Source organism: Enhydra lutris, unplaced genomic scaffold, assembly GCF_002288905.1.
Source record: "Enhydra lutris kenyoni isolate GAN:26980312 unplaced genomic scaffold, ASM228890v2 scaffoldscaffold39, whole genome shotgun sequence".
NCBI classification, from domain to species: domain Eukaryota; kingdom Metazoa; phylum Chordata; class Mammalia; order Carnivora; family Mustelidae; genus Enhydra; species Enhydra lutris.
In genome coordinates, this window is record NW_019154123.1 from 17604054 (window position 1) to 17629173 (window position 25120).

Consider the following 25120-nt stretch of genomic DNA (forward strand, 5'->3'; position numbering starts at 1 on the left):
GAAGTAAACTAAATGTTAACCTGCAGAGGGATGATTGTTCTGTGGCTGTCTATACTATGAAATATTATGTCATTTAAGGTGGCAGATGAAAATACGCATCTAATCTTGCTCCTTCCCAAATCCCTCTAACACTGTAATGAAAGGATTTTTTTTAAGTGCAAACCAACAAGGGAAGGGAAAAAGAGGAGAGGAGAGAGCAGCTAAGCCCTTTGTAAGGGGGACGTTGGAGGGAGAGAGGAAGGAAGGAAGAAAGGAAGGAAAGAAGGAGATTTTATTTGCCCCTGTAAAGCCTATATGAAGCTAGTATGGAGAAAGCCAAGGAACAACCTGATTTATACCACAGAAACTTCAAAAGGCTCAGGATTTGTCTGGCAATACCTGATTGAGAGAATCTTATCTTATGCAGTGATTACCTGTTCATATTTAAGAGTTGGGAACCCTCAGGGGTTCTTAAACCAGACTATGACCAGAGATTCTGTTGAGCTTAATTTCTCCTGAAATCCCCATTTAACAGTGATAATCCTGTCCTTTCTTCACACAGCCCAGCATGTGCTTGGCACACAATTTTTATATTACCTCTCACATTAATTTTTTAAAATTGTTAATAAAATAATTAATTTGAGAAAACTTTAAAAGATGCCTGCCAAAAGCAAAGCACTGTTTTTTTTTTTTTCTTTTATAAAAAATGTATATTCAGTGACATCAAACATCAGACCCTAACTGGTCAAAATCCCATCAAGCAGTTTAAACTTCCTCTGGTTTTGAAATTACACACAGTAGGAACATGTTGTATGTATGAAGAATAATTTTTAGAAAGTTCCTTTTTTCATTTACCACCTAGGAAGGTAGAATTACTTTTACAAATGGATGTTTGGATTAAATAACTATTTTAATGAAATAATCTAATTATTTTAATAATGAAAACAGTAGCTCTGGTAAAATTATTTGCCACCTTTAAAAAATTCACAGTAGTTTTTCATTTACTCTTATGTCCTGCCCTTTTTTTTTTTTTTTTTTGAGATTTTAACTGTCATTGACAACTTACTAAAAAACTCTGTGACTTATTCTCACTACTGGTATACAGATAGTCGAAGGCTACATTTTAAAGTTTATGTTTTAATTCTGTTAAACTACTTCGACCAACTTATCAGAAAATTCTTTATAGAAAAGATCAAGTTAAACATCATATTAAATTCCAAAGAAAATTATCATAATTTTTCAGAATGCTAACAAAATATTTTGTCATTAGAGAAAACACAAATGGTCTAGACTACTGTGTTTTCAGGTAGTATTACCAGGAAACACCTAGAAAAGCAAAATTCAGGATCACAGAACCCAGACCAGATCAGAATAGTATCACCTACCTTACACCTGAATGCTGTCTCGCTGTGTACTTCAAATTGATTTCTCGTACCACAACAGGTGCTGATGTTAAGTAAAAGTCCTTAAGACCAGAGAGTACTTATTTAAAAGTTGTCCCTGCCAGCTGGAATTCCTTTTCTGAACCATCTGTTCAGATGTCTTTCTTTGAACTAGGTCTCTCAGTTTTCTTCCATAGATGCTCTGGAAGAACCCATGCTGCTATTTTCTTTCTTTTTTCTGTTTCTGATTCTCTCTTGTAGCTCTCCGCCCTCTGAGTTCCAGCCTTCCTCTAGCTCCTTAGATCTTCCTTGGCACACCAGGGAAGCCCATCGTGCTCCTCATTTTCTACCCCCACTCACTGTAAGAAACACTTGTTTTCTCATAAGGGAGGGGCCCAATCACAAATAGTCACTTTAACCAAAGCAAAGCCATAGATGAACTAGTTACAACTAAAAAAAAAAAAAAAAAGTAATTTCCCACCAGCGGTATCACAGATCACAAGTATTCTTTACAAATTAAGTAACTCTAGTATTCTTTTTTATTAGGCAAAAGAGATTTCACTAGCAGACCTCCAGGAGCATTATATTGAGGCATTAAATAAATTAGTGTCTGAAAATCAACAACTACAGAAAGATTTGATGGATACTAAGTCTAAGCTGGAAATTTCTACTCAGATGTGCAAAAAAAACCATGACAGGATCTTTAAACCGATACACGGCAGAGCACCTGAGTTCAAGAACACAGAGTTCAAGTAAAATTTCTTCACAGTTTGCTTAAGATGTGTACCATTATAATTCTCATTTCTTTGAGAGTAATTTTAGACTCACAGAAATTAAATCTTCCTCAAACAGCTCTATGTTTGACTCTTAAGTACCGTGTAGACAAGTAAAGCTACTATGAAGTCACAAAGTGGCGGAGGAGGGTTATAAAGCACTTTTATTCAGATTTGAGTCTCACACACTCTGGACGTATATATAAACAGTGTCCTCCCTCCCCTGAACCTTTCCATGCTGCCTCCCACCCGCTCGAACCCCCACTGGTACCATAAGAAGTCAGAATTGGCTTTTTTATATTAAGAAAGCTTCCTTTGTATTTTTGGTCAATTAATTATAAGCTGTTACCATAAGAAGTCAGCATTCCAGGACAACCCACCTGGCTTCAGCTCTTACTATATGGCTCGAGTGTTTTCCTACCGACCTACCAAAGCCTGTGCTGATGCCTCACCTCCACTGCCAGCTTGACACCAGGTCCCCTGTGCACAGTAGTTCCCTCTGCCCTAGCACCAAACACACTAGATGACTCTGGCAGCTTGTCTTTCTCACTGTATTGTCCATGTGTGAGGGCCGGGGCCTGGCAGCGGGGATTGGATGTGGGCCTGAATGGATGGGAGGAACAGGGGGTCTGAGTGGGCTGCTCATTTTATAAATTACAGCCTTAAACTGGTTAGCTTGTTCCTTTATTTTTAAGTTCCTTTATTTTAACTTCCTGTGACAGTTCTGTATTAAAAGGGAAAAGTCATTACAATTTATATTTGTTCTGTTTTCGAATCTGCTATCCAGGCCAACCCATGGCCCGTACAGACATGATGGAATGAAGACTGAGCACTACAAAACAGGTCTTCATTCTCCGAGACGACAAGCCTTGGATAGTATAGAGCCCATGTCTGGGGTCCTCAGCCCCCTGAGTTCTCAGATCACCCCATGCAGTTCCGTCTCTCTGCCTTCTCACTTTCTCTACAAAATTAACTCTCTGCCTTCAGTGCTAGATACAAACGAAGCCAATTATTCTGACACTGTCTCTGAGAGTATAAATGACCAAGAGGAGTTTATGTCTTCGGTATGGAAACTTTCTCATCTTATTATTTATTAAGTCTGTTTAGTTTGGTTTTAGTTTTTATTTGAAGGATAAAGGAGGGTGAGGGGGGTGTGTTGGTTCCTTTCTTACTAGTTCTCTATCTCAAGTACTCTGTATTTTTCTCATGTATTTCTGTCTTAGGATTTTGCTTGCGAAGACACATTCAGCTGTGATTACTTTTTGAAGTACATCTTAGTTCTGAAAGTTAATAGCCATGCCTTTGTTTGTAACCCCAATTGGAAATTCTTTTCCTGCCTTTTTCAAAAAGAGAAGATCAATTTTGTAATTGGAGTGATTAGTTCAAGGAGTGTCTCTGGATGCCAGGATAGTCGTGAGGTCTGGACAGTGAAGAAGGAAGGGAGGAGCTGTGGGAAAGGGAGAAGGGTGGGTGGAGGCAGAGGAAGGATGTGGTCTGACGCGTCCAGAGCACGGATTCAGTACCACGTAAGGCGACGCTGTGCTGACCTCATGTTCCTGCAGCTGCCATGCAGACTGGAAACTCGCCTCCGGCCAGTCATTGCCCTCCCCAGTTAGTGGTCCCACACCTGTGGAGGTTCAGTATTTGTGACTTTTCAGTGTACCAACAAGTCCATGGAGAGGTTCTCTTTTCCTTTTTAAAATAAATCTCTGCTTCACTTACATGTAATTCTGAAATCCAAAAACATCCTACATTTGGCACAAAACTTAGTTGGCGCTAAAACCTGACCTAAACCTGACCAAAAACCTGACCTGACCTAAACAGATGTGGTAATATGTGTAGGCTTTATTTTTCTACTTAACATTTCTACTAGCATTTCTACTTAGCATTTTACTTCAGAAATATCAATATGTTTGATTATGGGACGTTACCTCAGACTCCGATAAGGTAATACAGTAGATCCTTGTTAATCATGGATTCTGTGTTTGTGAATTGCCTACTTACTAAACTATTTGTAACCCCCTGTCAATACTTGAGGGACTCCTATGGTCATTTGTGGTCGTGCGCAGAGCTGTGAGAAATCTGAATCCCCAGACCTGTGCATTCCCAGCTGAGATTGGCCAAGGTGGCACTCTGCCCTTCTGTCCAGCTGTCTCACAGAGGTGACCAGACTGGGGAGGAAGTGGGGACAGCACAGTGTAGCATCAGGAGCGTGGGCTCTGGGGCCTGGTGAACAGGGTTGGAATCCCAGCTCTGGCACCCACTAGTGGAACGGCCTCAGGCAAGTCACTTCACACTTCTGAACCTCGTTTTCTTTTTGTAAAATAAAGAAAATTGACTCTACCAGGATGAATTGTTTTAGGATGATTGTGTGTGTGTGTGTGTGTGTTTCCGTGTTTCCCCAAGGAGCAGTGATGCTTTATTCAGTAACTCATTGTTTGAGGTGACTCTAGAAATAATGACTGTGTGCGAGGAAGGACTGTGTGCTGTACGTGTCCTATATTCCCTTTATGAGCTCTGGATTCTGAAACACCATGGCCTAGGAGTTTCAGATGAGGGATTATGGGCTGAGGTTTTGGAGGTGGGAAAGTACTGATTTCACTTGGTATCTAATATGTTATCAGTAGTTTGTTGTACTTTAAAATCGAAGTAACATATTCAGATTTTAAAAGTGAATTTGCAGTAACAGACAGTAAGTATACTCTCTTCTGGGGTATTAAAGGCTATTAAAGGCTATATGTGTACTTTTTACAAAGCCTAAGCAGATATTCTTCAGATCCATAACTAATTTATTTATTTAACACTTTACATTTATACAATTTGGGTCAGAAAGGAAGAGGTCTATATTAATTTTTCCAGGACATCTCCCTCTCTCCCTCCCTCCATCTCTCTCTCCCTCTCTTCCTTCCTCTTTACTAGTTTTATCATTAGGATAAAAAGAAATATCTCTTCAGAAGAAAAAGTAGTTTTCTAAAAGTCACCTCTTAACATTTCTGGTTAGAAAATAGCATGAAAATATATGTGAGAAGCATACTGTTCAACTTATGTATGTCAAAATTGGTTTCTCCTGCAGTGTCCCTTGCCTCTATCACCTCTTGGTTCAATAGCTACCAGATTTTTGGAAGAGGAGGAGCTGAGGTCACATCATATTCTAGAGCGCCTGGATGCCCATATTGAAGAACTTAAAAGAGAGAGTGAAAAGACAGTGAAACAATTCACGACCCTAAAGTAGCCTCTAAAAAAAATCGCAAACTTGGAAATAAAAATAGACCCTGAAGAGTTACTGTCACCCGGAAGTAGCAGCTCTTCACAGCACGAACATACAAAAAATCTGAAGACGAGACATCCTAACACTGTTGTGAAGAAACCTGAAAAACCAACTCTTCTCTGAGGCATTTTCACTGCACTGGTTTGTAGGAAGAACTTTTTTCAGCAATAACTTATAAGAATAAACCACTTTGCTAGCCTTTTTTTTTTTCTCACATTAATATTTCTTATAAAGTGATATTTTCTCTTGATGACTTAAATGTGACTAGCTATAGACTAATTAAAATAAAGATTTTATGATACAAGTTGAAGATAAAGTAAGAAGTATGTAGTAGAAGCCTGGATTTCAGAGGCAGACTGATCCAAATCCAGGGCAATGGCCTGGCCTTGCTGCTTACTAGCCAGCCGGGCTGCTAGCGTGCACAGGGGCAAAAGAATTTTGCCAGGAAGTCCCCTCTTGCTCCGAACATAAGTATAAGAGAGAGGCAGGGGGAGGGGACGGGCTGGTTTTAGGTATAGGGTGCCTGTGGAACGTCAGATGAAAATATCGGCCTCTGCCTTTCTGAGATCTTTAAAGGGGAGACGAAGGTCTCAGTGTGCAGAAGGTGTTCGAAACCAGGGAGAGTTGATGAGGTCCACCTGATGAGGTCCCCAGGGAGAGTGTGTAGGGAGAGAAGAGCAGAAGGCAGGGCCGGGGGTGCTGAAGGACACCCGCATCTGAGGGGCACAGGCAGTGCATCCCTGTGCAAGCCATCAGGAGGTCCTGTTAGTTTTGCTTCCAGAACCTCTCTCAGATGCAGCCATTTCTCTCCTCCAGTGCCTCCACCCTGTCCAGACTAACCCAGTCTCTCACTTAGATGCTGGCAGGAGCCTCCTACCTAGCATCCCTTCCTCTCCTGACCCCAGTAAGTGGAATGGTGTCGCCGCTGCCTCCCTTGAGACCCTTCAGAAGCTTCTTGCTGCACTCAGAAGGACTCTGAATTACCTCCCAGAGCCTACAGAGCCTTCGGTTACGGGGCCTGCCTGCCTCGTGCAGTGCATCGTCTTTCGTCCACGGTGCTCCAGCCATGCTGCCCTCCTTTATGTTTCCAGTGCAGCCAGCTTCAGCCTGTTAGGGTCCTTGTCCTTGCCGTGTGCCTGGAATCCCTCTCTCACCTGACCCATGGTTCGGGTTTCTTGCCATCGGGTGTGCACTCTAAGGTCTCACCTTGAGGAGACCTCTGACCAGCTTCTCCCAGTTTCTCTAGCTCGCTGCCTTGAGTTATTCCCTCTATGGTACTCCCCACTCTGAAATCATTCTGTTACTTGATTTTGGTTTTCTGTTCGTTTTGTTTTGTTTTGTTTTAAGTAGGCTTTATGACCACCATGGAACCCAGCACGGGCCTTGAACTCACAGCGCTGAGATTGAGACCTAAACTGAGATCAAGAGTTAGATGCTTCACTGAGCATACAGGGGCCCTTTGATTTATGTTTTTATCATCTGTTTTTACCCATAAGCTCCTTGAGGGCAAGAACGTTACCTGTCTGGTTTGTGGTTGGGACCTCATGACCCAGCACAAGCCTGGCCCTGTGCAAGTGCTCTGATGGATAAATGTCCTTCCCCAGATGCACCACGCTGTCCCTTCGTGCCTATGTATGTGTTGCCCCCGGGGTCAGCCTGCTCTTCCCATACTTTCACATGGCCCTGCTGTCTTGTCGGCAAGGCTTTCCCCCAGCCCGACCAGAGACTGCCCCTGACCATTAAGAAAGCTTCTCATTCCTTGGCATGCCCTGTGTGCGCCCTTCTCAAAGCACTGACCACACCATGCTAATTTCTGTCTCTCCCAGAGACTTCTTAAAAGCAGGGGCAAGGTCCTGCCTACATCCAGGGTGCTGCCTCACACATAGTAGATACTGAGTGACTTCTCAGTAGATAACAATCGCTACCGTTCTTGGCTTCATTGCACTTACCTGCAAAATGGGGATGATACCTCACAGGGTGGAGAGGATTTATTGAAAAAACATTTCTGAAAGGGCTTTGCAGACTCTAAAAGTATTGTACCCATCTGGATCGGTATGCAGGGATTTCTGAGTTTCAGACTGTCCCAAGCTTCCATCTATAATACGTAGGGTACAGCCTCAAATTTCCATGGCTCATGCTGACTAGGAGGAACAAGGACAGACTCGAGTCGCTGGAGATACTTAAGGAATCCTGAGGTACTATGTACTTCTTAAACTTCCACCGTGTTGTTAAAGTTGAGGGAAACAATCTAGATTTGTCAGAATGTTTGATTGTAATTTAATCTCCCAACTTCATTTTTCATAAAGATATACCAAATACTAAAATGTGTCAGACTAAATTTGAGCTAGTTTCTTAATACACGTTTTACAGAATCTCTGTAATCAGGATACTCCCATGAGATGGAACGGTAAGGGGGCTCTCATCTACTTTGGTGTTTACAGATGATGTTGTGTTGGGTCAGTTGCCTCGTTCCTCTTGGTCAGCATTCTCTGTGAAGTTTGGTCTGGATTTCTATGCAGATTTTAGCTGAAGAGGACAAAGTTGAGTTCTTACCGTGAGTGGGATGCTGCCTTTCCATGGAGCCTCCTTTGATCTCAATAAGTCTAGGAGGCAGTGGATGTCACTGTTCCAAAACAATGGTGAGGATTTAAGTGGCTTGCCCAGGACCTGAGAGCCCCGGCTCTCTCTGGCTGAGCCTAGGTAGAGGTAGAGAGTGTGGACTCTGCAAGCAGGCAGCCCCGTTCCTAATCCTAGCTCTACCGCTTACTAGTTGTGTGACCTTGGGCAAGTTAATTAGCCCCCCCATACCTCAACTTTCTCACCTGTAAAACAGGGGAAATGAAAATCCTACCTCCCTTTTAGGGTTTTTGTGAAGATCAGTATTTGTAAAGTACATAGCACAGTATTTGGCCCAATAAGCACTATGAAAATATTTTGTTGAATAGACAAAGAAATATACTGTTTCTTTTAAGATTTTGGGATCGAGCACAAGTTGGGGCTGGCACAGGGAGAGGGAGAAGTGGGTGTCCCACTGAGCAAGGACCCCAGTGCGGGGCTTGATCCCAGGACTCCAGGATCATGACCTGAGCCGAAGGCAGATGCTTAGTTGACTGAGTCACTTAGGCATCCCCAAAATACAGTTTCTATTATGTCTATTCAACTTAAAAAAATTCTACCTTCCCTCTCATACACAGACACATGACATCTAGTAAACTATGGGTGATGGTAATCTGTTTGCACAACACCCCTGAGTCTGGAAACTAAAAGTAACATGTGAGAAAAATAACTGTGAAATAAGTTCAGTCATTAAGAAACACATAAGCAATCAGTTGTCATGAATGGCAGTCAAGTACAGAAAGGCAAGGTTAGGAAGAGATTCGTTGACTTGTTCTAGAAACCGTTTGAGATAGGATACGAAATGTACTAAAAAGAAATGAAGAGTGGAATCAAGGCAAAGGGAAAACGAGAGCCGTAAACGTCCATTTGCAAACTAACCTCTAGTTCAGCTGCTAGGGCAGGCGGCAGATTCACCTCTGAGCTGCTTAAGGACAAAAGCAGAAAAGGAGACATTACTTAAAAGCTTGATGGTGCCCACAAGATCAAAACAGACCATGGGTTCAGGAGAGGCACAACTTCTCTGAGAGTGTATATGAACACTTGGCTGCTTGTCTGAGCGTTAGGAGAGCTCCTACAACTGACAAGAATGAGAGCATCTGTACGGCTTCCTTGCAGCGGGCCTCAGTAAGGGCTGATGGCAAAGGCTGGAGAGCAATCAGACCAGTTCTACAGCGGTCCCAGATGGGATGGTGTAAAGCTCTCGCGGTCCAGCCTGACCCAGGGGAAAATTTAGAGAAACGATGGGCTGAGGGCTGTCAAAGCAATCTTCTATAAAAGCTATTTCTCCACAGTGTGATTTCGATAATCTGACAACCAGTTCACTCTTCTTCTGTGGGAACCGAGAGTTTGGGCATTTTGTGTTGCCCATTAAGGCTAGGTTCAAATGATTGGACAGTACAATCAGAAGTAAGTAGATACTCTTCTTACAAAAAGAAATAGCCTTATCAAGGCAGTGCTTGAATGGTGGAAGGCCCAGGAACTCCCTGATAGTAAATGTAACAGAGATAAATTTGCATTATGTCCGGTTTTTTGTCAGAGAGTATCCACCAGTTTAGAAGAACCACCACTTTAGGGACTGGAATTTTCCCAGAACTGTGTTCTGTTTTCTGGGGAGAGATGCAAAATTGTAGGAGTCCAACTAATTCGTATTAGGGCTAAGTTTTAAAGTGTAGTTGAATAGTCACTGGAACCTCAAGCTGTTCAATAATAAAAAGGCAAATAACCCAATTTTAAAGTGGGTTAAGGATCTGAATAGACATTTCTCTAAAGAAGATCTATAAATGGCCAAAAATCACATGACAAGATGCTCTGCCTCACTAGTCTCCAGGAAAATGCAGCTCAAAACCACGTGCACTCCTACTTTGCAGTCACCATAATACAAACAATGGACAATAACAAGTGTTGATGAGGATGTGGAAATGTCACAGGCTTGTGGGGTTCTCTTCTCACTGAGTTGAAGAGTGAAACTTGCAGACACAAAAGGGTGAAGTGGAAGTTTATGAAGTGAAGGTGAGAACAGAAAGGAGAGAGCGAGCTCTCTAGAGCGAGAGTGGTTCTGAATGGGTTGCCACTGAGGGTTTTTAGGCCGGTCTTTTATTGAAGACTAGACCAGCGAGCTTGTGGCCTTGAGATTCTTGCTCCCTTTTGGTCTGAGCAAGGACAATTGATAACACCCTTAATGGCTGACTTCTTTGAGGTTTGGTCATTTTCTGTGATTACACTGTCGCTGCTAAAGAAAAATGCTCCCTAACATCCGAGGCCTGGTGGTCTAGTCTATTCCCTGGTCGCTTGTTCACTGTTTCAGAGCCTAGTCAAGGGCCCCCATCTCTCCCGGAACCCTTTCCTTACTCAGAGAAATGGGAACCCTTATACGTTGCTGATGGCAAAGTAAAATGGTGCAGCCACTCTGGAAAACAACTGGACAGTTCCTCCAAAAGTTAGAGTTACCGTTACGCAGCCGTACCAACCCTAGGTGTATGTCCAGGCTCACAAAAACACATGTCCACGCAAAGAGGAGCACATGAATGTTCATAGTGTTACTCCTGGTAGCCACGAGTAGAAACAGTGTAAATGTCCATCAATCCGTGAGCCCATATACAAAACGTGGCATATCCAGACAGTGGAATATGTTTTGGGAATAAACAGGGATGAAGTACTGCTGCCCCAACACTGAACCACTTTGAGAATTTTCTACTATGTGACAGAAGCCAGTCACGAAAGACCACATATGTATGATTCCATTTATATGAAGTGGCTATGATGGGCAAATCTGCAGAGACAGATAGTAGACTGGTGGTTGCTAGGGGCAGGGAGAGGGAGGGTTTGGGGGGTGCTGAAGACTAAAGGGTAAGGGGTTTCTTCTGGGGGGATTCTGAAATGTTCTACAATAGGTTTATGACAGTTGCCCAACCCCGAATATAATACCTCCCGAATCTATTGAATTACACACTTTAAATGGGTGAAGTACATGGTATCTGAATTGTATCTTCCTAAAGCTGTTACCCAAAAAAGCCTCCCTGATGCGTAACAATGCCTAGAAAATTCAAGTTTATATTCAAACTACATCACAGCACGTACAGCACACACATGCCAAAGTCTTGTTGTTTCCACTCCGTGCTCACACTCAGGAGTAACCGTGGTGGTCCTCTGTAGAGAAGGGGTGACCAGGCTCCGTGAGCGGAATTGTCTGTGAGAGGAGCAGTTCCTCACTGCAAGATAACGTGGGCAAGGGCTTTGCCAGGAGCTGGGCGCACTGCGAGGCTCCTGCCCTTCCTCCTGCAGAGTGTGCTCCTGTGCTGCCTGCAAGGGGAGCACTTTCCAGCATTCCTGAGGGTCCTGGCAGCGAAGTTCAAGTCCGTAATAACCAGCCAGGCAGAGTTTCTTGGCTCAGTATCTCGTATGGAGGGGCTGCAGGAATGCTTGGCACTAACCTTAGTGGTGAGGAGGGCTGCGTACAGAACATTTCGGAGAGCGTTACAGACCAATGATGGGGGAGTGTGTGAATATGGGACTTGTGCCCTAACACTGCTTGGCAAATCCTCCAATATCTCTCCAAGCATGACTGGGAAAAACAGAGAAAGAAAAGCCAGATCCATTACATAAACCGGCTCATTTCTTCAGCTATGGAACCCAGATGAGCTAAGACCATTTGACACTAGTTTGCCCAATGCTTTCATGGAACAGCTACTCCTTTGGGAGGCATCTAGTGTGGCTGAGCTAGTTGTTGGTTCCCAGAGCTGTTCTAATTCCCACGACATTGGCTTCGGGAAGCAATGAGGGCCTCTCGGTAGGCCACCTCTTGGATCTGCCTTGCCCCTGATGGATACCATGAACTAAAACAACTCATCAGTCCCTGAATCTTTCTGGAAACTAGAATGCATGTTTTAGGTCCTCAGCTCCAAATTCAATCCCATAAACAAGACAAGAAGTGTTTTCTACCAGTTAGTTTCTTTTCTTTTTTTTTCAATTAATGAATTTATTTTTAAAAAATATTTATTTGAGAGTGAGAGAGAGAGAATGAGAGGGAGGGGCAGAGAGAGAGGGAGAGAGAAACCCAAACATACCCCAACTGAGCATAGAACCTGACACAGGGCTTGATACCATGACCCTGAGTTCGTCACCTGAGAGTCCGATGCTTAACCAACTGAGCCACCCAGGCGCCGCCCAGTTAGTTTCTTCAACCATGGTGGAATATATAGCCTGATCCCAGCAGGAGCATATACTCTGTGTGCACAGTTCCCCCTATAACCCAACAGATCTGTGGCTGGGCAGGAGTCCAGTGGTTTCCCCAGTGATCTCCCTCCTGGCTGACAGGCCCTCCGCCCAACATGGAATCCTAACCTATTCATATTAACAAGTCCTGGACCATGAGCAAAGGATGGGAAGGTTTCTAGGTGGCTTGTACATTCAGCCTGTGACCTCCTAAGTGAGCTCTCATTTGTAGACTAAGAAGGCATCACCTGATCTTTTTATTTTGTTCCAAAAAGTCTTAATATGAAAACATTTTTAAACAACACCAGGCAATTACAATCTTCTCAGGTAAAGTCATTCCCTAAATCCATATTTTTCAAAAACCACTTTCCAGAGATCTGAAATTTTTCAGTGTTAATATGTATTCCTTAGAAATATGCCAAAGCAGAATGGGAAATGCTGCATATCTTATCTCCTAGGGCCAGAACAGAAGTGGCAGAACTGCATCTCCTCCTTTCACTGGCCAAGATCCCTCCACTCCTCCACCCTGCCCCAGCCTCCCATATTGTTTTCCAAATCACTGGGAGCGCATGGCCTTAGACACTTAGCCTTCTTAACCTTTTGTGTGCCAGGGACTTCTGTGCAGAGTGGGGAAACCTATGGACCCCTCAAAATCATGACTACTTGCATAAAATACATAGTGCTAAAAGGAAAACCAGTTATTTTAACGTTCTGTTATCAAAACCTAAGAGAAAACAAATTTGTGATATGGTATTATATATGTTTATTTATTAACTCATTAAATAACAAGACCAAGTGGCAGGTCTGTTGCAGACTATGCTTTCAAAGCAGGAGTGCATGAAAATAATATTTTGAGATGTCTACAACAAGTGTAATGAGATATGAAAACATCTGTGATTTCTTTTTGAATAAAGCCCCGGGTACTGGTAGTTGCTGTGGTTTATGGCTTATATTCCTAATGAAATAAAAACCAAATTTCAGTTAGAGCTTGTTGGGAATTAGGGTGTCGGTTTTCCCCATCCAAGTTCATGGAGCCCTACATTCTCTCCTTGGCCCCATTTGTAGGAGGTCTGTGAACTCCAGTTTAACAAATCCAGAACCTTGGGGCACCTGGGTGGCTCAGTGGGTTAAGCCTCTGCCTTCGGCTTGTGTCAAGGTCTTGGGGTCCTGGGATTGAGCCCCGAGCCCCGCACTGCATCTGGCTCTCTGCTCGGTGGGGAGCCTGCTTCCTCCTCTCTCTCTGCCTGCCTCTCTACCTACTTGTGATCTCTGTCTGTCAAGTAAATGAATAAAATCTTTGAAAAAAAATTTTAAATAAAAAATAAAAAAATCTGGAGTCTTAGAGCTTTCTTATGGTTTATTTATACCTGGTCAGTCTGGTTCTCTGCGAACATTCATTATTATAGAGGGGGTAGTATTTCTTTTTTGTTTTATTTTGTTTTATATTTTATTTATTTATTTGAGAGAGAGGGAGAGATAGCGAGAGAGAGAGTGTGAGAGCGCGCACACAAGGAGGAGAGGGAGAAGCAGGCTCCCTGCTGAGCAGGGAGCCCTACTTGGGGCTTGATCCCAGGACCTTGGATCATGACCTGAAGGCAGACACTTAACCGACTGAGCCACCCAGGTGCCCCGAGGGGGTAGTATTTGTGCCTAGTGTCACCAACTTACACAACGGAACATTTTTTTTTTTTTTTTATTCATGGCATACCTTTGGGCATCTTGGAGAACTAGTGTTGTGCATTGGTGGGCCAGAGCATCCCACCTGGGTCATTGGGGTCCTAGAAGCTCTCAGCATTTGGGACAGCCAGGTCAAGCCAGGGATGGGTGTGTGACCAGGGAGAAGCTGGACCACTCGGACATCTTTGACAGAGCTGCAGAAGGTGCTGCTGTCCACAGCAAACAAGGGCCCCATGGCCCACTGGAGGAGCTGGTGCTCTGTGCACCCAAGGAGAATTTGCAGCCCAAGTGCAGCCGTTTGGAGACTGGGGCAAGGGACAGGTTGGGGGTGGTTGATGTAGGGGGTGACCAGGTGATATTCTTCTGGGTGCAACTCTAGAGGGCAGACCCAAATCTGTCTTCGCAAAAACAATCCAACAGTCTCAATCTTTCTGGAATCTCAAGACATAAATGTTTAAATACTGCAAACAAGGCAAAAATTATTGTCCTGCCGAGGTCAGATAGTCTTAGCTGTCTGCTGATGTACCCTGCCACCCCTTACTGCAAGCTAGCTACAGGTTGACTGCTCCAAGATTCAGAAGTTGTTCAAATTAGTGTTTCACATTAATACTAGATCTAAAAGTGTTCGATTGGATTAAAAGTCTATCCATAATATTACTAGAAACGTCAACAATAGATTTGTCAATGAAAGAAGAGAAATTACAATTAGTCTTTAAATACAATCTGGATTATAATTTCCAAATTAATGTTGTAAAGAACATTATCACTACTTTGCAAAGTTTCTCATCAAGGTGGACTATGAAGAATTTAAAGACACTTAATTAAAAACACCTTGATCAGGAATTGTGTGTAACAATTTTAAGTATAAATCCTTATATAAAAAGTTCAAGTCACAAAAGAAAGCTCAGGTTTTCATTACTTTTTTTTTTTTAAAAAAAGATCATATTGTAAGTTTTATATAAAGTCAATGTCTCTTCTGATACTAGCATTTGTTTTATCATTATAGTTACATATTGCAGAGAAAATGTAATGAATTTTGTCCCATATAGACACCTTAAAATCCTCTCCTTTTACCCCAGAGGGTTGCACAAATATCACTGTCTGTGCTTCTCATGCGAAGTCCTCTGTGAAATGTTCTGCTATGAGATGAGACCTCGTGGCGGGGCCTGGCATGGGTTCTGGCACGTCTTAGGCCCACCCTTCCTCCTCTTCCTTTATATGCCTCAGCTCAAATCTTTCTGCAGTTGAAATCTATTTTGATTAATGGTTAAACATATGTGGGCTACTCCAATGACAGCTCATCCATTTATTAGTTCATTCATCAAACATTTGATCAAGCAAACCCTTCATCTTAGAGGCCTGAGCTCCGGCTACTCCCTGCAGATGCCAGTGCAGGTGACACGGACCCGAGCTCCCTTCCTGCTCCCAGAACCTCTGACAGGTGCGCAAGGCAGCCTAGTAACACACCTGAGCCCTTAGCAATTTGCATCACCAATGCTTCAAGACAGCCCCCACTAGTGCCCACAGCTATGGGGCCCTGTGGAGGGACACTGAGAGCAGAGGGGGAGGGCCTCAAAGCCAGAGGGCCACTTAGCAGCTGTACACCCTTGGGCAGTTTCCTCCTATGCAGAGTGTGGACTCTGATCCTGGATCAGCGGGGCTGTCAGGAGGCCAGGTGAGCTACTGAAAAGGAGGGGATGGAAAAGCTGGAGGTGAAACCTTGCAGGTAGCATCAAAGAGGGCAGCTGTAGGAAAGCAGGCACTCAGGCAGCTGACCCTGGCCTCAGGGTCTGGGGGACAGTCAGAGGAGCAGGTGTGGGGTGACCTGGACAGCCAGCTTGTCCAAAGGGGGTGCTGCAACTCAATCCCCTGGATGGTCACAGGCTTCTTGAGAAAAGTTGGCCAGATTTTAATGTGACTTTCTTGATTTTTAAATGTTGGCACTGATAAACGCTTTTTTTTTTTTTTTTTAAACACTGTGCATGCTGAACAGAAAAGTTTGCAACCTCTGCCAATACCAGTGTTAGGGTGATAAGGATGACCGGGGAGGCAGGGTCCCTACCACAGGCAAGGCCCCTTGGAAAGGGGGTAGGGAAAGCACAGTAGGAGAAAGGGTCATCTTCCTTGTTGGTGGGGCTCCAGGGGAAACTGATGCCACAGAGCTTGATCAACCACCATGTGTTCGTTCCAACCTCCTTGGAGAATGGGGCTCATTTTGCAACAGCAACTTCTGTTAAGAGCTAAAACCATAAAACTTCTAGAAGAAAACAGGAGAAAATCTTTGAGACCCTGAGTTAGGCAAAGATTTTTTTTTTTTTAAAGATTTATTTTTTAATTTGAGAGAGAGAACACGAGCAGGAGGGAGAGAGAGAGAATCTCAAGCAGACTCTGCACTGAGCGCAGAACCCAATGTGGGGCTCCATCTCACGACCCTGAGATCACGACCTGAGCCGAAACCAAGAGTTGGACGCTCAGCTGACTATGCCCCACAGGCACACCACCCTTTTAAAAAAATAGTGACATGAATGGTTTCTTTCCCCTAGAATTTAACAAACGCCAACATTTCAACGTATATTCTTCAAAACTTACATAGAATAAAGGATTACTGAAAATGTCTTTGTTTTGGTCTAATTCCATGCCTTTCTTCTGTTTCCAGAAGCAAATGCTATCCTGGTGATGGTGCTAACACCTCACAACTATATTTTTGGATTTTAAACATGTCCACAAAGAACACACAGCATGATTTCACGTAGTATACACCTATGTCTATGTCTATGTGCTAGAAACAATTAGAAATTGCACTTTAAAATTGGTACCATGAGCACATCATGAAAATACACCTGTAAATACCTAGAAATGTACCTAATAAAAGATATGCAAGACTCCACAAAACTCTACTAAACATTACTGAGAGAAAGGAAGAATTTGCTACCTCATCCTTAAAACTGGGAGACAGGAAAGGGGGCTGGGGATGGAATGGCACGAGATGTCTGAATGCACCATCTAATGCACCATCAGTATTTCACATTTATGTTGTTAAGACCCTGCAAATACTGCATTTAGTATACTGGGATTAATATGATATTTGGGGTATAATCTTTCTTCATGAAATTAGCATTTACTTTGTTTCAACATAGCTTTCACCAAATAGTCCTGCAAACTCCTCAGTGTCATTAAAATAGCCAAGTGAAGTCACCTGTAGCAGGTAACTGAGTCATTGGTCTCATTTTATGTTTTCCTATGACATGCCTCCTTTCAACGCTGGGTCCTTCCTCCTTGCTGGGCAGCTGTTCTCCAAATTTGTCCTATTACCATCCTCCTGGGTATCCCCTTGTCCCCCCTTTCTGTAGGAGCTTCCTGGTCCTAGTGCACCCCATTCCCTGTTTATAGGAGGAAGAGTTTTAATCTTGAACATCACACACTGTGATTTCTGTCATGTTCTATTTGTTAAAAGAGAGTCACAAAGTACAGCTCCCACTTCAGGCGATGGGAACTAGGCTCCACCTTAGGAAGGGAGGAGTACCAAAGAATCTGGAGATTTTTTTTAAAGCACCAAGATGCACTCGCAAACTTTCTGTGTGTGAGTGTGTGTGTGTGTGGCGAGGGATTCCTAGAGGTGGTCCAATTGGGTTCTGGTCCTGTCACTGCAGTGCTGCCTATAGATTGTACCTATGGGTCATTTTTCTTGGGTTGGTCAGTTTCCTCAGAGAAGAAATGCTTGGAGCATATAAGTTAGGAAGGCCAGGTTCAGGGCATTATATGGGATGAGGACTTGGGGTGGGCTCACCAGATAGTATGCAGATTGTGTAACTTTTCTAACCGTTACTTTAGTTCATGTAGTCTCGGATGCTGATTTGCAGGCTCTCTTGAATGGGAGATTTTCCTTTTCTTTCCTTCTCTTTGGGCTCTCCTTCTTTACCTAGGTAGCTGACAGCTGTTCGAGCCAGCTCCCAGAAGCCCCAGATGAGCTGGGTTTTGTACTGGTGGCTCAGGCTGCCAGCGCTGTGGTCACCTTGGACCTATTACAGCTATGTTTGTGGACCATTGGGTGGATTGACTCAATTGCTTGAATATACGGCAGTCATATATAGGGAGGGTCTTTTAACAGAGGTGTCCAGTAATGGGATAGCTGTTTCACAGAGCAATGAGCTCCTGGTTTCTGGAAGATTCTAGAAAAGGCAGGTGGCCAAGTGTTGGAGACAGGATGTCTTCTTTTAGAGGCTGGCATCAGTGATGGCTGTGATTTCAGGAGGGGCCTGTGACCTCTGGATTCAACCCATAGCACAACACATGGCACTTGAGTCTCATCCTCGTAACGCCGAGGACACCCGTGCTGTGGGGTGATGACAGCTGACATTCATGGAGCAGGTACTATGTGCCAGGAGCTATCCTGCTCCCTGCATTCATGTTCACTCATTCAATCCCCACAGGAAACTTGCATGGGGGCTGTGACGATTATCCCCAGCTCACGGCTGAGGAAACGGGGACAGGGAGGGTCAGCACTTTGCCAAAGGCAGCAGGAGGTGGCAGAGCTGGGACAGGAGCCAGGGGGCTGATGGAGGCTTTGTGCCCAGCCTCATGTTGGCAGACAGGGTCAGAGGTCTGGGGGCCGGCCGGAGCCCAGTGAGGAGGGGTCTCCAGCTAGCTACGAGGCGTCCCCAAGTCAAACCAATGTTCACAGAAAGAAACCGAGGCTTCAATCATACATTAATGGCTCCTGATGGCACGAGACAGCTTTCAAACAGGGGACCAGCAGCTAAGAGACCATCTTTCCAGAAAGATGCCCATTGTCTTCTTTTTCAAATGGACTCTTAACAGTCTTCCTGAGCTTTAAAAACGTCAAGTGAAGCTTTGACTGACAGAATGCATTTCCTCCTGCAACCAGGTTAACGTGTTCTCTTTGCTGTGTTTCTCCTGGGAGGTGGGGAAGGAGGTCTGATGCTAAAGAAATGGATGCCAAGGGGTTCACAGTGCTCATGCTCGCCGCAGTTCCTGAGGGCGGAGCTATCATGAAAGATATGGCAGGGGAGGGGACAACCTCCAAATGCCTCAGGCATCTTTGGCCACATTTAATTGTTTACTGTATAATAAAATGTTAATTTTCTTATCCCCTTGGTGTTCACACACATGCAAATACATCAGCCAAGTATTCAGGGTGTACTTTGTAATCCTGCAGTGATTTTGTCTTAAATAAACATCTCCTCCCCACCCCACAGCAGCCCTCCCCATCACTCTGCTTTGTCTATGTGGGAGCCACCAGGGGCCCTCACCCCCAACACCTGCACTTCATTCATCAGGCAGCCCAATTGTTCTTGGCCATTCGCTGTGGTGGCTGCTCGCGTGTCTTCCTGCCGCAGGCTTCTCCACGGTCGTCCCTGCCACCCTGGAGCAGGGCGCCACCGCCTCTGTCCCCGCACAGCCGGGGTGAGGTGATGGCTGATTCCTTGTGTCAGAGAAGCAGTCAGCCGTCCCTCCTGATGGAAACAAAGCAATCTGGGTGCAGGCCAAGGGTGGTGGGCTCCTGCCGAAGAAGGGTACTCCTCTGATCGATCGGGAGCCCTGATGGCTTCCTGGTGGCAAACTGCGCAAGCACTCCCAGCTGGTGGCAGTTTCTGTCTTCCTGTAAACAGACATTTCCCACGGGGGGCAGAGCCACTCACTCATGGGCCTGTGCTTTTGTAGTTAGTTGAGCAAAAGAGGGAAATGACTTAAAGATGTTGTAACTCAACAGCCATGTAAATAAATCCAATGATCTATGAATTCACTCTTGAAATGACAGATGGATGTTCACTTCAAAAATGTATTATCATTTATCCTAAATGCAGGTGTCCTGTAAGCATGGTGATGAAACGGCGAGCAAATCCAACCGGCTGCCTTCTTCCTGGAGCCCAATGCTGGCGTGCAACTCCATGCTCCGAGTGGGTATGGTGGGTGGCGCCCTCCTGGAGCCCAGAGGTGTCAGGAGGTCTCCAGACCATCCTTGGACCGATGGATGGATGGCTGACTGGTTGTCAGTGGGCTGGCTTGCTCTGTTTGCATGGCTGAAGGTAGGACCGGCAGACGCCGTTAGCTACGTTTGTGTGCTGCTAAACAGAGGCACCCAAAGCTTAGGTTATAGAAGCTCCTTCAAACAGGGTCCTGGAGGGGAAGTCTGGGGCAGGAACTGCAATTAGGTAGAGGAAAGGCAGTTTCATAAAGTTATCCGTGGCCAGAGGGTCCTGACCACTGCCTGCCACCGGCAGTCACAGACAGGGTGGTCGTTCTTCTCTTGTCAAGCTCAAGTCATGTGTTTGAGTTCTGATCTGTGGTGTAAGCGCGTGTTCTCCTTCAGAGCCTTATAAATAAGTGTGGGCTGCTGGTCTTGGTAATAAGGCCACCAACTTCCTTGAAGACCCCCATGAAGTACGTCCTCAACCATCCCCAGGGTTCTCATTCCAGTATCGCCCCCCATCCCAGTTTCCCAGCCCTTTCTGGGGGTGGCCCTCCCTGAGAACATCTTGGGTTCTCCTCGCAGTTCAGGCTCTGGTGTCCAGAGCTGGGCAAAAGGCACAGGGGCCAGTCTTTGTGAACTGGAAACATGTTTCGACAAATGTCAGTGAATGGTTATTGGACTGCTGAGTTATGTTACTTCGCTGGTCCTGTCTTCATCTTTCCTCTCTGTTGTCCCAATGAAACGCTTACCAGGCATTTACCAAACCCCGATTTTGTGCCATGGAGAAAAATCAAAGTAACTATGTTCAAACAATTCATCACCAATGCACGAGCCTCCAAGTACCCCCCAATTTCATGCATGATGCAGCAAGTACCTGGTTGACAGATGAGCTGACAAAAGGCTAAGTGAGCATGGAGGGTGGGCAGATAGGGGCTGGTCCAGATCCCTGAAGACCAGGCAGGGCTTCTCCAGACAGAGATGGAGGGAAGGGCTTCCCAGTGAGAAGGAACAGCATGTGTGAAAAGCACGGTGGTGAGAGGGTCCATGGCCTGTTTGGTGTCATGTGGTTGATTTTTGCAAAAGTGATCTCATGGAGAGTCGTGAGAGACAAAGCAGAGAAAACAGTGTGAAGCCACAGTGGGGATTATAGATTAAATGTTTGTATGCCCCCCAGAATTCATGGTTTGAGACTGAATCCTCCATGTGATGGTGTTTGGAGGTGGGGCCTTTGGAAGGTGATTAGGTCGTGAGGGTGGAGCTCTCATGGATGGGAGTAGCTACCTTATAAAGAGACTCCAGAGAGTAAGCTTGTCCCCTCCACCAGGTGAGGATGCAAGAAGAAAGCAGCCATCTACAAATCAGGAAGTGGGTTTTCATCAAACACCGAATCTGCAAATGACTTGTTCTCAGATTTCCAGCCTCCAGAATGGTAAGCAACGAATTTCTGCTGTTTCTTAGCCACTCCCATCTCTGGTATTCTCTTACAGCAGCCAGAACAGACTAAGACAGTGGGGGACTGAGTCTTACCCCTTGGACAATGGGGAGTTTTCGGCCAGTTTTAAGTGAGCGTGTAACATGAGCAGATCCTTCTGGCTTTAGTGTTAGGGCTGCCGTGGGTGACATGAAGCAGGAGGCCAAGGAGGAGAGGGAAGGAAGAAGCTGCCTTCTGTCAGTCGAGTCTCCAGCACATCGAAGGCAGCCCTTGGAGGATGTGTTCCTCCTGCCAGACATGGATCCCACCCCTGTCCCTTCGACAAACCATTTGGTGGCTTCTCACCAGTGATCACTGGATCCCAGATGACTTTGAGATGAAGCTGCACCCAATCTTTTCTGAATCCTTTGTGGCAGACACAGAGGTGTGCTGCTCAGCTTTCCTGTCAAGAGAGAACTTGCTGGTTATCTGCAAGGGGTATGTCAGATAGCTGAGAGCTCTCGGCCAGCAGTCCCTTCAGGGTCTGCCTTAGCTTTTATACTGTGTTGGATTCAGTTTGCTAATGTTTTTGGAGGATTTTTATATCTGTTTTCATGAGAGATATTCATCTGTTTTTTTCTTTTCTTATAATGTATTTTGTTTTGGTATTAGGATAATGCTGGCCTCAGATGAGTTAGGAAGTAAGCCCTCTGCTTCTATCTTCTGGAAGAGGTTGTAGAAAATTGGTATAATTTCTTCTTTAAGTGTTTGGTGGACTTCACCAGTGAACCTCTCTGAGCCTGGTGCTTTTTTGTAGAAGGTTATTGATTATTGACTCAATTTCTTTAAAAGATTATAGGCCTATTCAGATCACCTATTTCTTCTTGTGTGAATTTTGGCAGATTGTGTCTTTCAAGGAATGGGACCATTTGATAATGGTAGGTTATCAAATTTGGGGCATAGAGTTATCTATAGTATTCCTTTATTATCCTTTTAATGTGCATGGGATCTATAGTGATACCTCCTCTTTCACTTCTGGTATTGGTAATTGTGTCCTTTCTTTTTTTCTTAACTAGCTTGGCTAGAGGCTTATAAATGTTATTGATCTTTTCAAAGAACCAAGCTTTTGATTTTGCTGATTTTCTCTATTGATTTCTTATTTTCAATTTATTGATTTCTGTTCTTTTTGAATTATTTCTTTTCTTTTGCTTACTTTGCTCTTCTTTTCCAAGTTTCCTATAGTGGAAGCTTAGATTATTGATCTCAGAGTTTTCTACTTTTCTAATATATGCCTTCAATGCTCTTAATTTCCTTCTAAAGAGAGCTTTTGCTGCATCTTTCCAAGTTTGATAAGTTGTGTTTTCATTTTCCTGTAGTTCAAAATGTTTCAAAATTTCTCTTGAGATTTCTTCTTTGACCCATTAGCTATTTGGAAGTGTGTTGTTTAATCTGCAAATATTTTGGGATTTTCCAGTTATCTTTCTGTTACTGATGTCTAGTTTAATTCCACTCTGGTCTGAGAGCAGACATTGTGCAATTTCCATTCTTTTCAGTCCATTAGGGTGTGCTTTATGGCCCAGAATGTGGTCTTTCTTGGTGACTATTCCGTGTGCAATTGGAAAGAATATGTAATCTGCTATTGTTGGATGAAGTAGTCTATAGATGTCAACTGTATCTAGTATTTGGGGGTGGTGTTGAGTTCAACTGTTTCCTTACTAATTTTCTGCTTGTAGATGGATCCATTCCCCCCACCACAGAAGCATGAGGGGATTTTTCTCTGATATTCACTGTGATACCTGGTAGAGATCCAGGAGATAAAACTCACAAAAATGTGGGGGTTCTGATGACTGGGTCACCCTGGAGAGTTTTCAACTCTCAAGATTGTCCACATTGAGCCCCAGCAATTTGTCAATTACAATTCAGGTTTTCCCACCCAGGCTATAATTCCCTGAGAGGCTCCTGCTCTGGTGGGCTGTGATTCTTGGTATCAGCTGTCAGTCTCTCCAGTTTGGGAAGGGGACAATGGTTTACCTTGTGACTTCACTTCTCCTACAGACATAAGTTTGATTTTTCCATTTGTCAGCTTTTTACCTGTTGGAGGGAATGATGGCATCTAGGCTTCTTACATGCTGGATCAGAAACCAAACATGCGTCTTAGCTTTTGAACTGGGGCCAAGCTCTTCCTGGTCAGCCCATAGCCAATGACTGAGCAGACTGGGGTCTATAGGGCTTGGCTGTTTAGACTTGGACCACTGTCCAAAGTTCTCTCTGCCTGATCCTGCTTCCTCCCCCTTTATCTTTCATGGGCATTACCCTCTAGTACCTTGTTTGCATTCCTAACTCTGTCTCGGCATCTGCTTGCCAGGGAGCCCACCTGGCACATTTGAACATATGATCAACACTGTTTTGGTTCCAGGAGGAAAGCAGGGAAACCTGTGAACCACGGGTGTGGATAATCTGATTTACAAGGTGTAGCTTGCTAACCTTCGAGCTAGTCTCCACCACTCACCCTGTCACAGGTCCCTCTTTAGGTGTGGTTCTATGAGCTACCCCACATAGTGCTGCCCTGAGTGAAGACCTTAGTTAGCACCTGGTCTCTTCAGAATCCAGGTAAAGGAGGAGTTTCTGCTTCTGTGTCAAAACCAATTTTTGTTTGAAGACCTACCTTTTCCATCAGCACCTGACACAAATTATCCTTTCTCCAAAGACAGCAGACTTCTTCTGGAAGGCTTTCATGGAAACCTTGTCTTAACACAACCAATAGTTCTATGTTCTTATAAGAAGATAAACGGGGAGTCATGGGGCAGCTGGTGGTGGTGGGGCTCATATCATCGTGGAAAGCAATCACCACAGCGGAGCTGCGAGATGATGAAGGCTTGAATTATGGCAAAGGCTGTGGGAGTGGGGTTGGATGTGGGGCTGGGAGAGTGGGTCAGAATGGCCCAGATTTCATCACTGAGGGGAATGAAGGAGTCACTAGTGACCATCATGGCTCTGACTCAAGTACCTGGGGGATGGGGATGCATTTACTGTGCTGGGGGCCCAGGAGGAGTTGGAGGGAATGTGGGGGAAAAAAGTGACTTCAGTATCTTTTGATTTGGGGATGCCTGTGGGATATCTAAGGGAAGACATCCCAATCCCTGACTTTTTATTTTCTTTTGTCCTGCTTGCAAAATCAGAGAGAAGCAGCATCCTGCCAGGGGCTGTTGCTTTCCCTTTGGTCCCTCTGCTGGGTTTGCTCCAGCCCCTTGCCCTCAGGCAAGAGAGGAGCAGGCAGCTCAATCTGCCGGAGGCTGCAGGGCAGGCTCTTAACACAGCAGGACCCTTCAGACGTTCCCAAACACAATCCCAGGTCTACCACCTGCCAGCATATGTTCACAGAGACGCAGCATCACAAACTCTCCGGACTGGAAGGGACGTTAGAGGTCATCCGTTCCAGCCTCCTGGTTGGCATTCTCAGACCATCCGAATCATTTAAGAGTTCCTTTTCTGAATGCGAGAGACTCTCTTCTGACTTCTCCTTAAATATGCTGTTAAAGACACGGTCCACCAATGCATTTCCTTCCTTGGGAGATGTGCGCGGGGGGCTCACGTTGGTGGGTCCAGCGGGGAGAGGTGCTACAAGGCCAGATTTGAGAACACAGTTCTTTCTGTCCTTCACACTACAGCTATGACGATGGTCTCCATGGTTACGGCAGCTTCTCAGGGGTACCTGGCTGTTCATGTTCTCTATTTCCCTAAATGTCTAATTTATGAATAACCTGTTTAGGTAACCTGCTGGGAAGTTTCTGTATGTATCTGAGAATCAAGACATAGATATATACTCAAAACAACAAAAAAAGAAGGCTGATAGGCATTTTGGGTACATTT

The 25120-nt window shown here is 44.6% G+C and overlaps 1 protein-coding gene across 4 annotated transcripts in view; it reads left to right on the plus strand.

The window, feature by feature from the left end:
* The window catches only part of LOC111155018 (centrosomal protein 63), a 58452-nt gene extending 52849 nt beyond the window's left edge, over positions 1-5603 (plus strand). For 2 of the 4 annotated variants that reach the window (XM_022515020.1, XM_022515023.1), the window contains one exon: positions 5208-5603. In XM_022515020.1, the coding sequence (XP_022370728.1) occupies positions 5208-5366 (159 nt within the window). In that variant the 3' untranslated portion in view covers positions 5367-5603. Of the gene's footprint in view, positions 1-1907; positions 2114-2921; positions 3199-5207 lie in introns of all 4 variants that reach the window. The other 2 variants (XM_022515018.1, XM_022515021.1) reach the window with 2 other exon arrangements.
* Positions 5604-25120: the final 19517 nt, after the last annotated feature.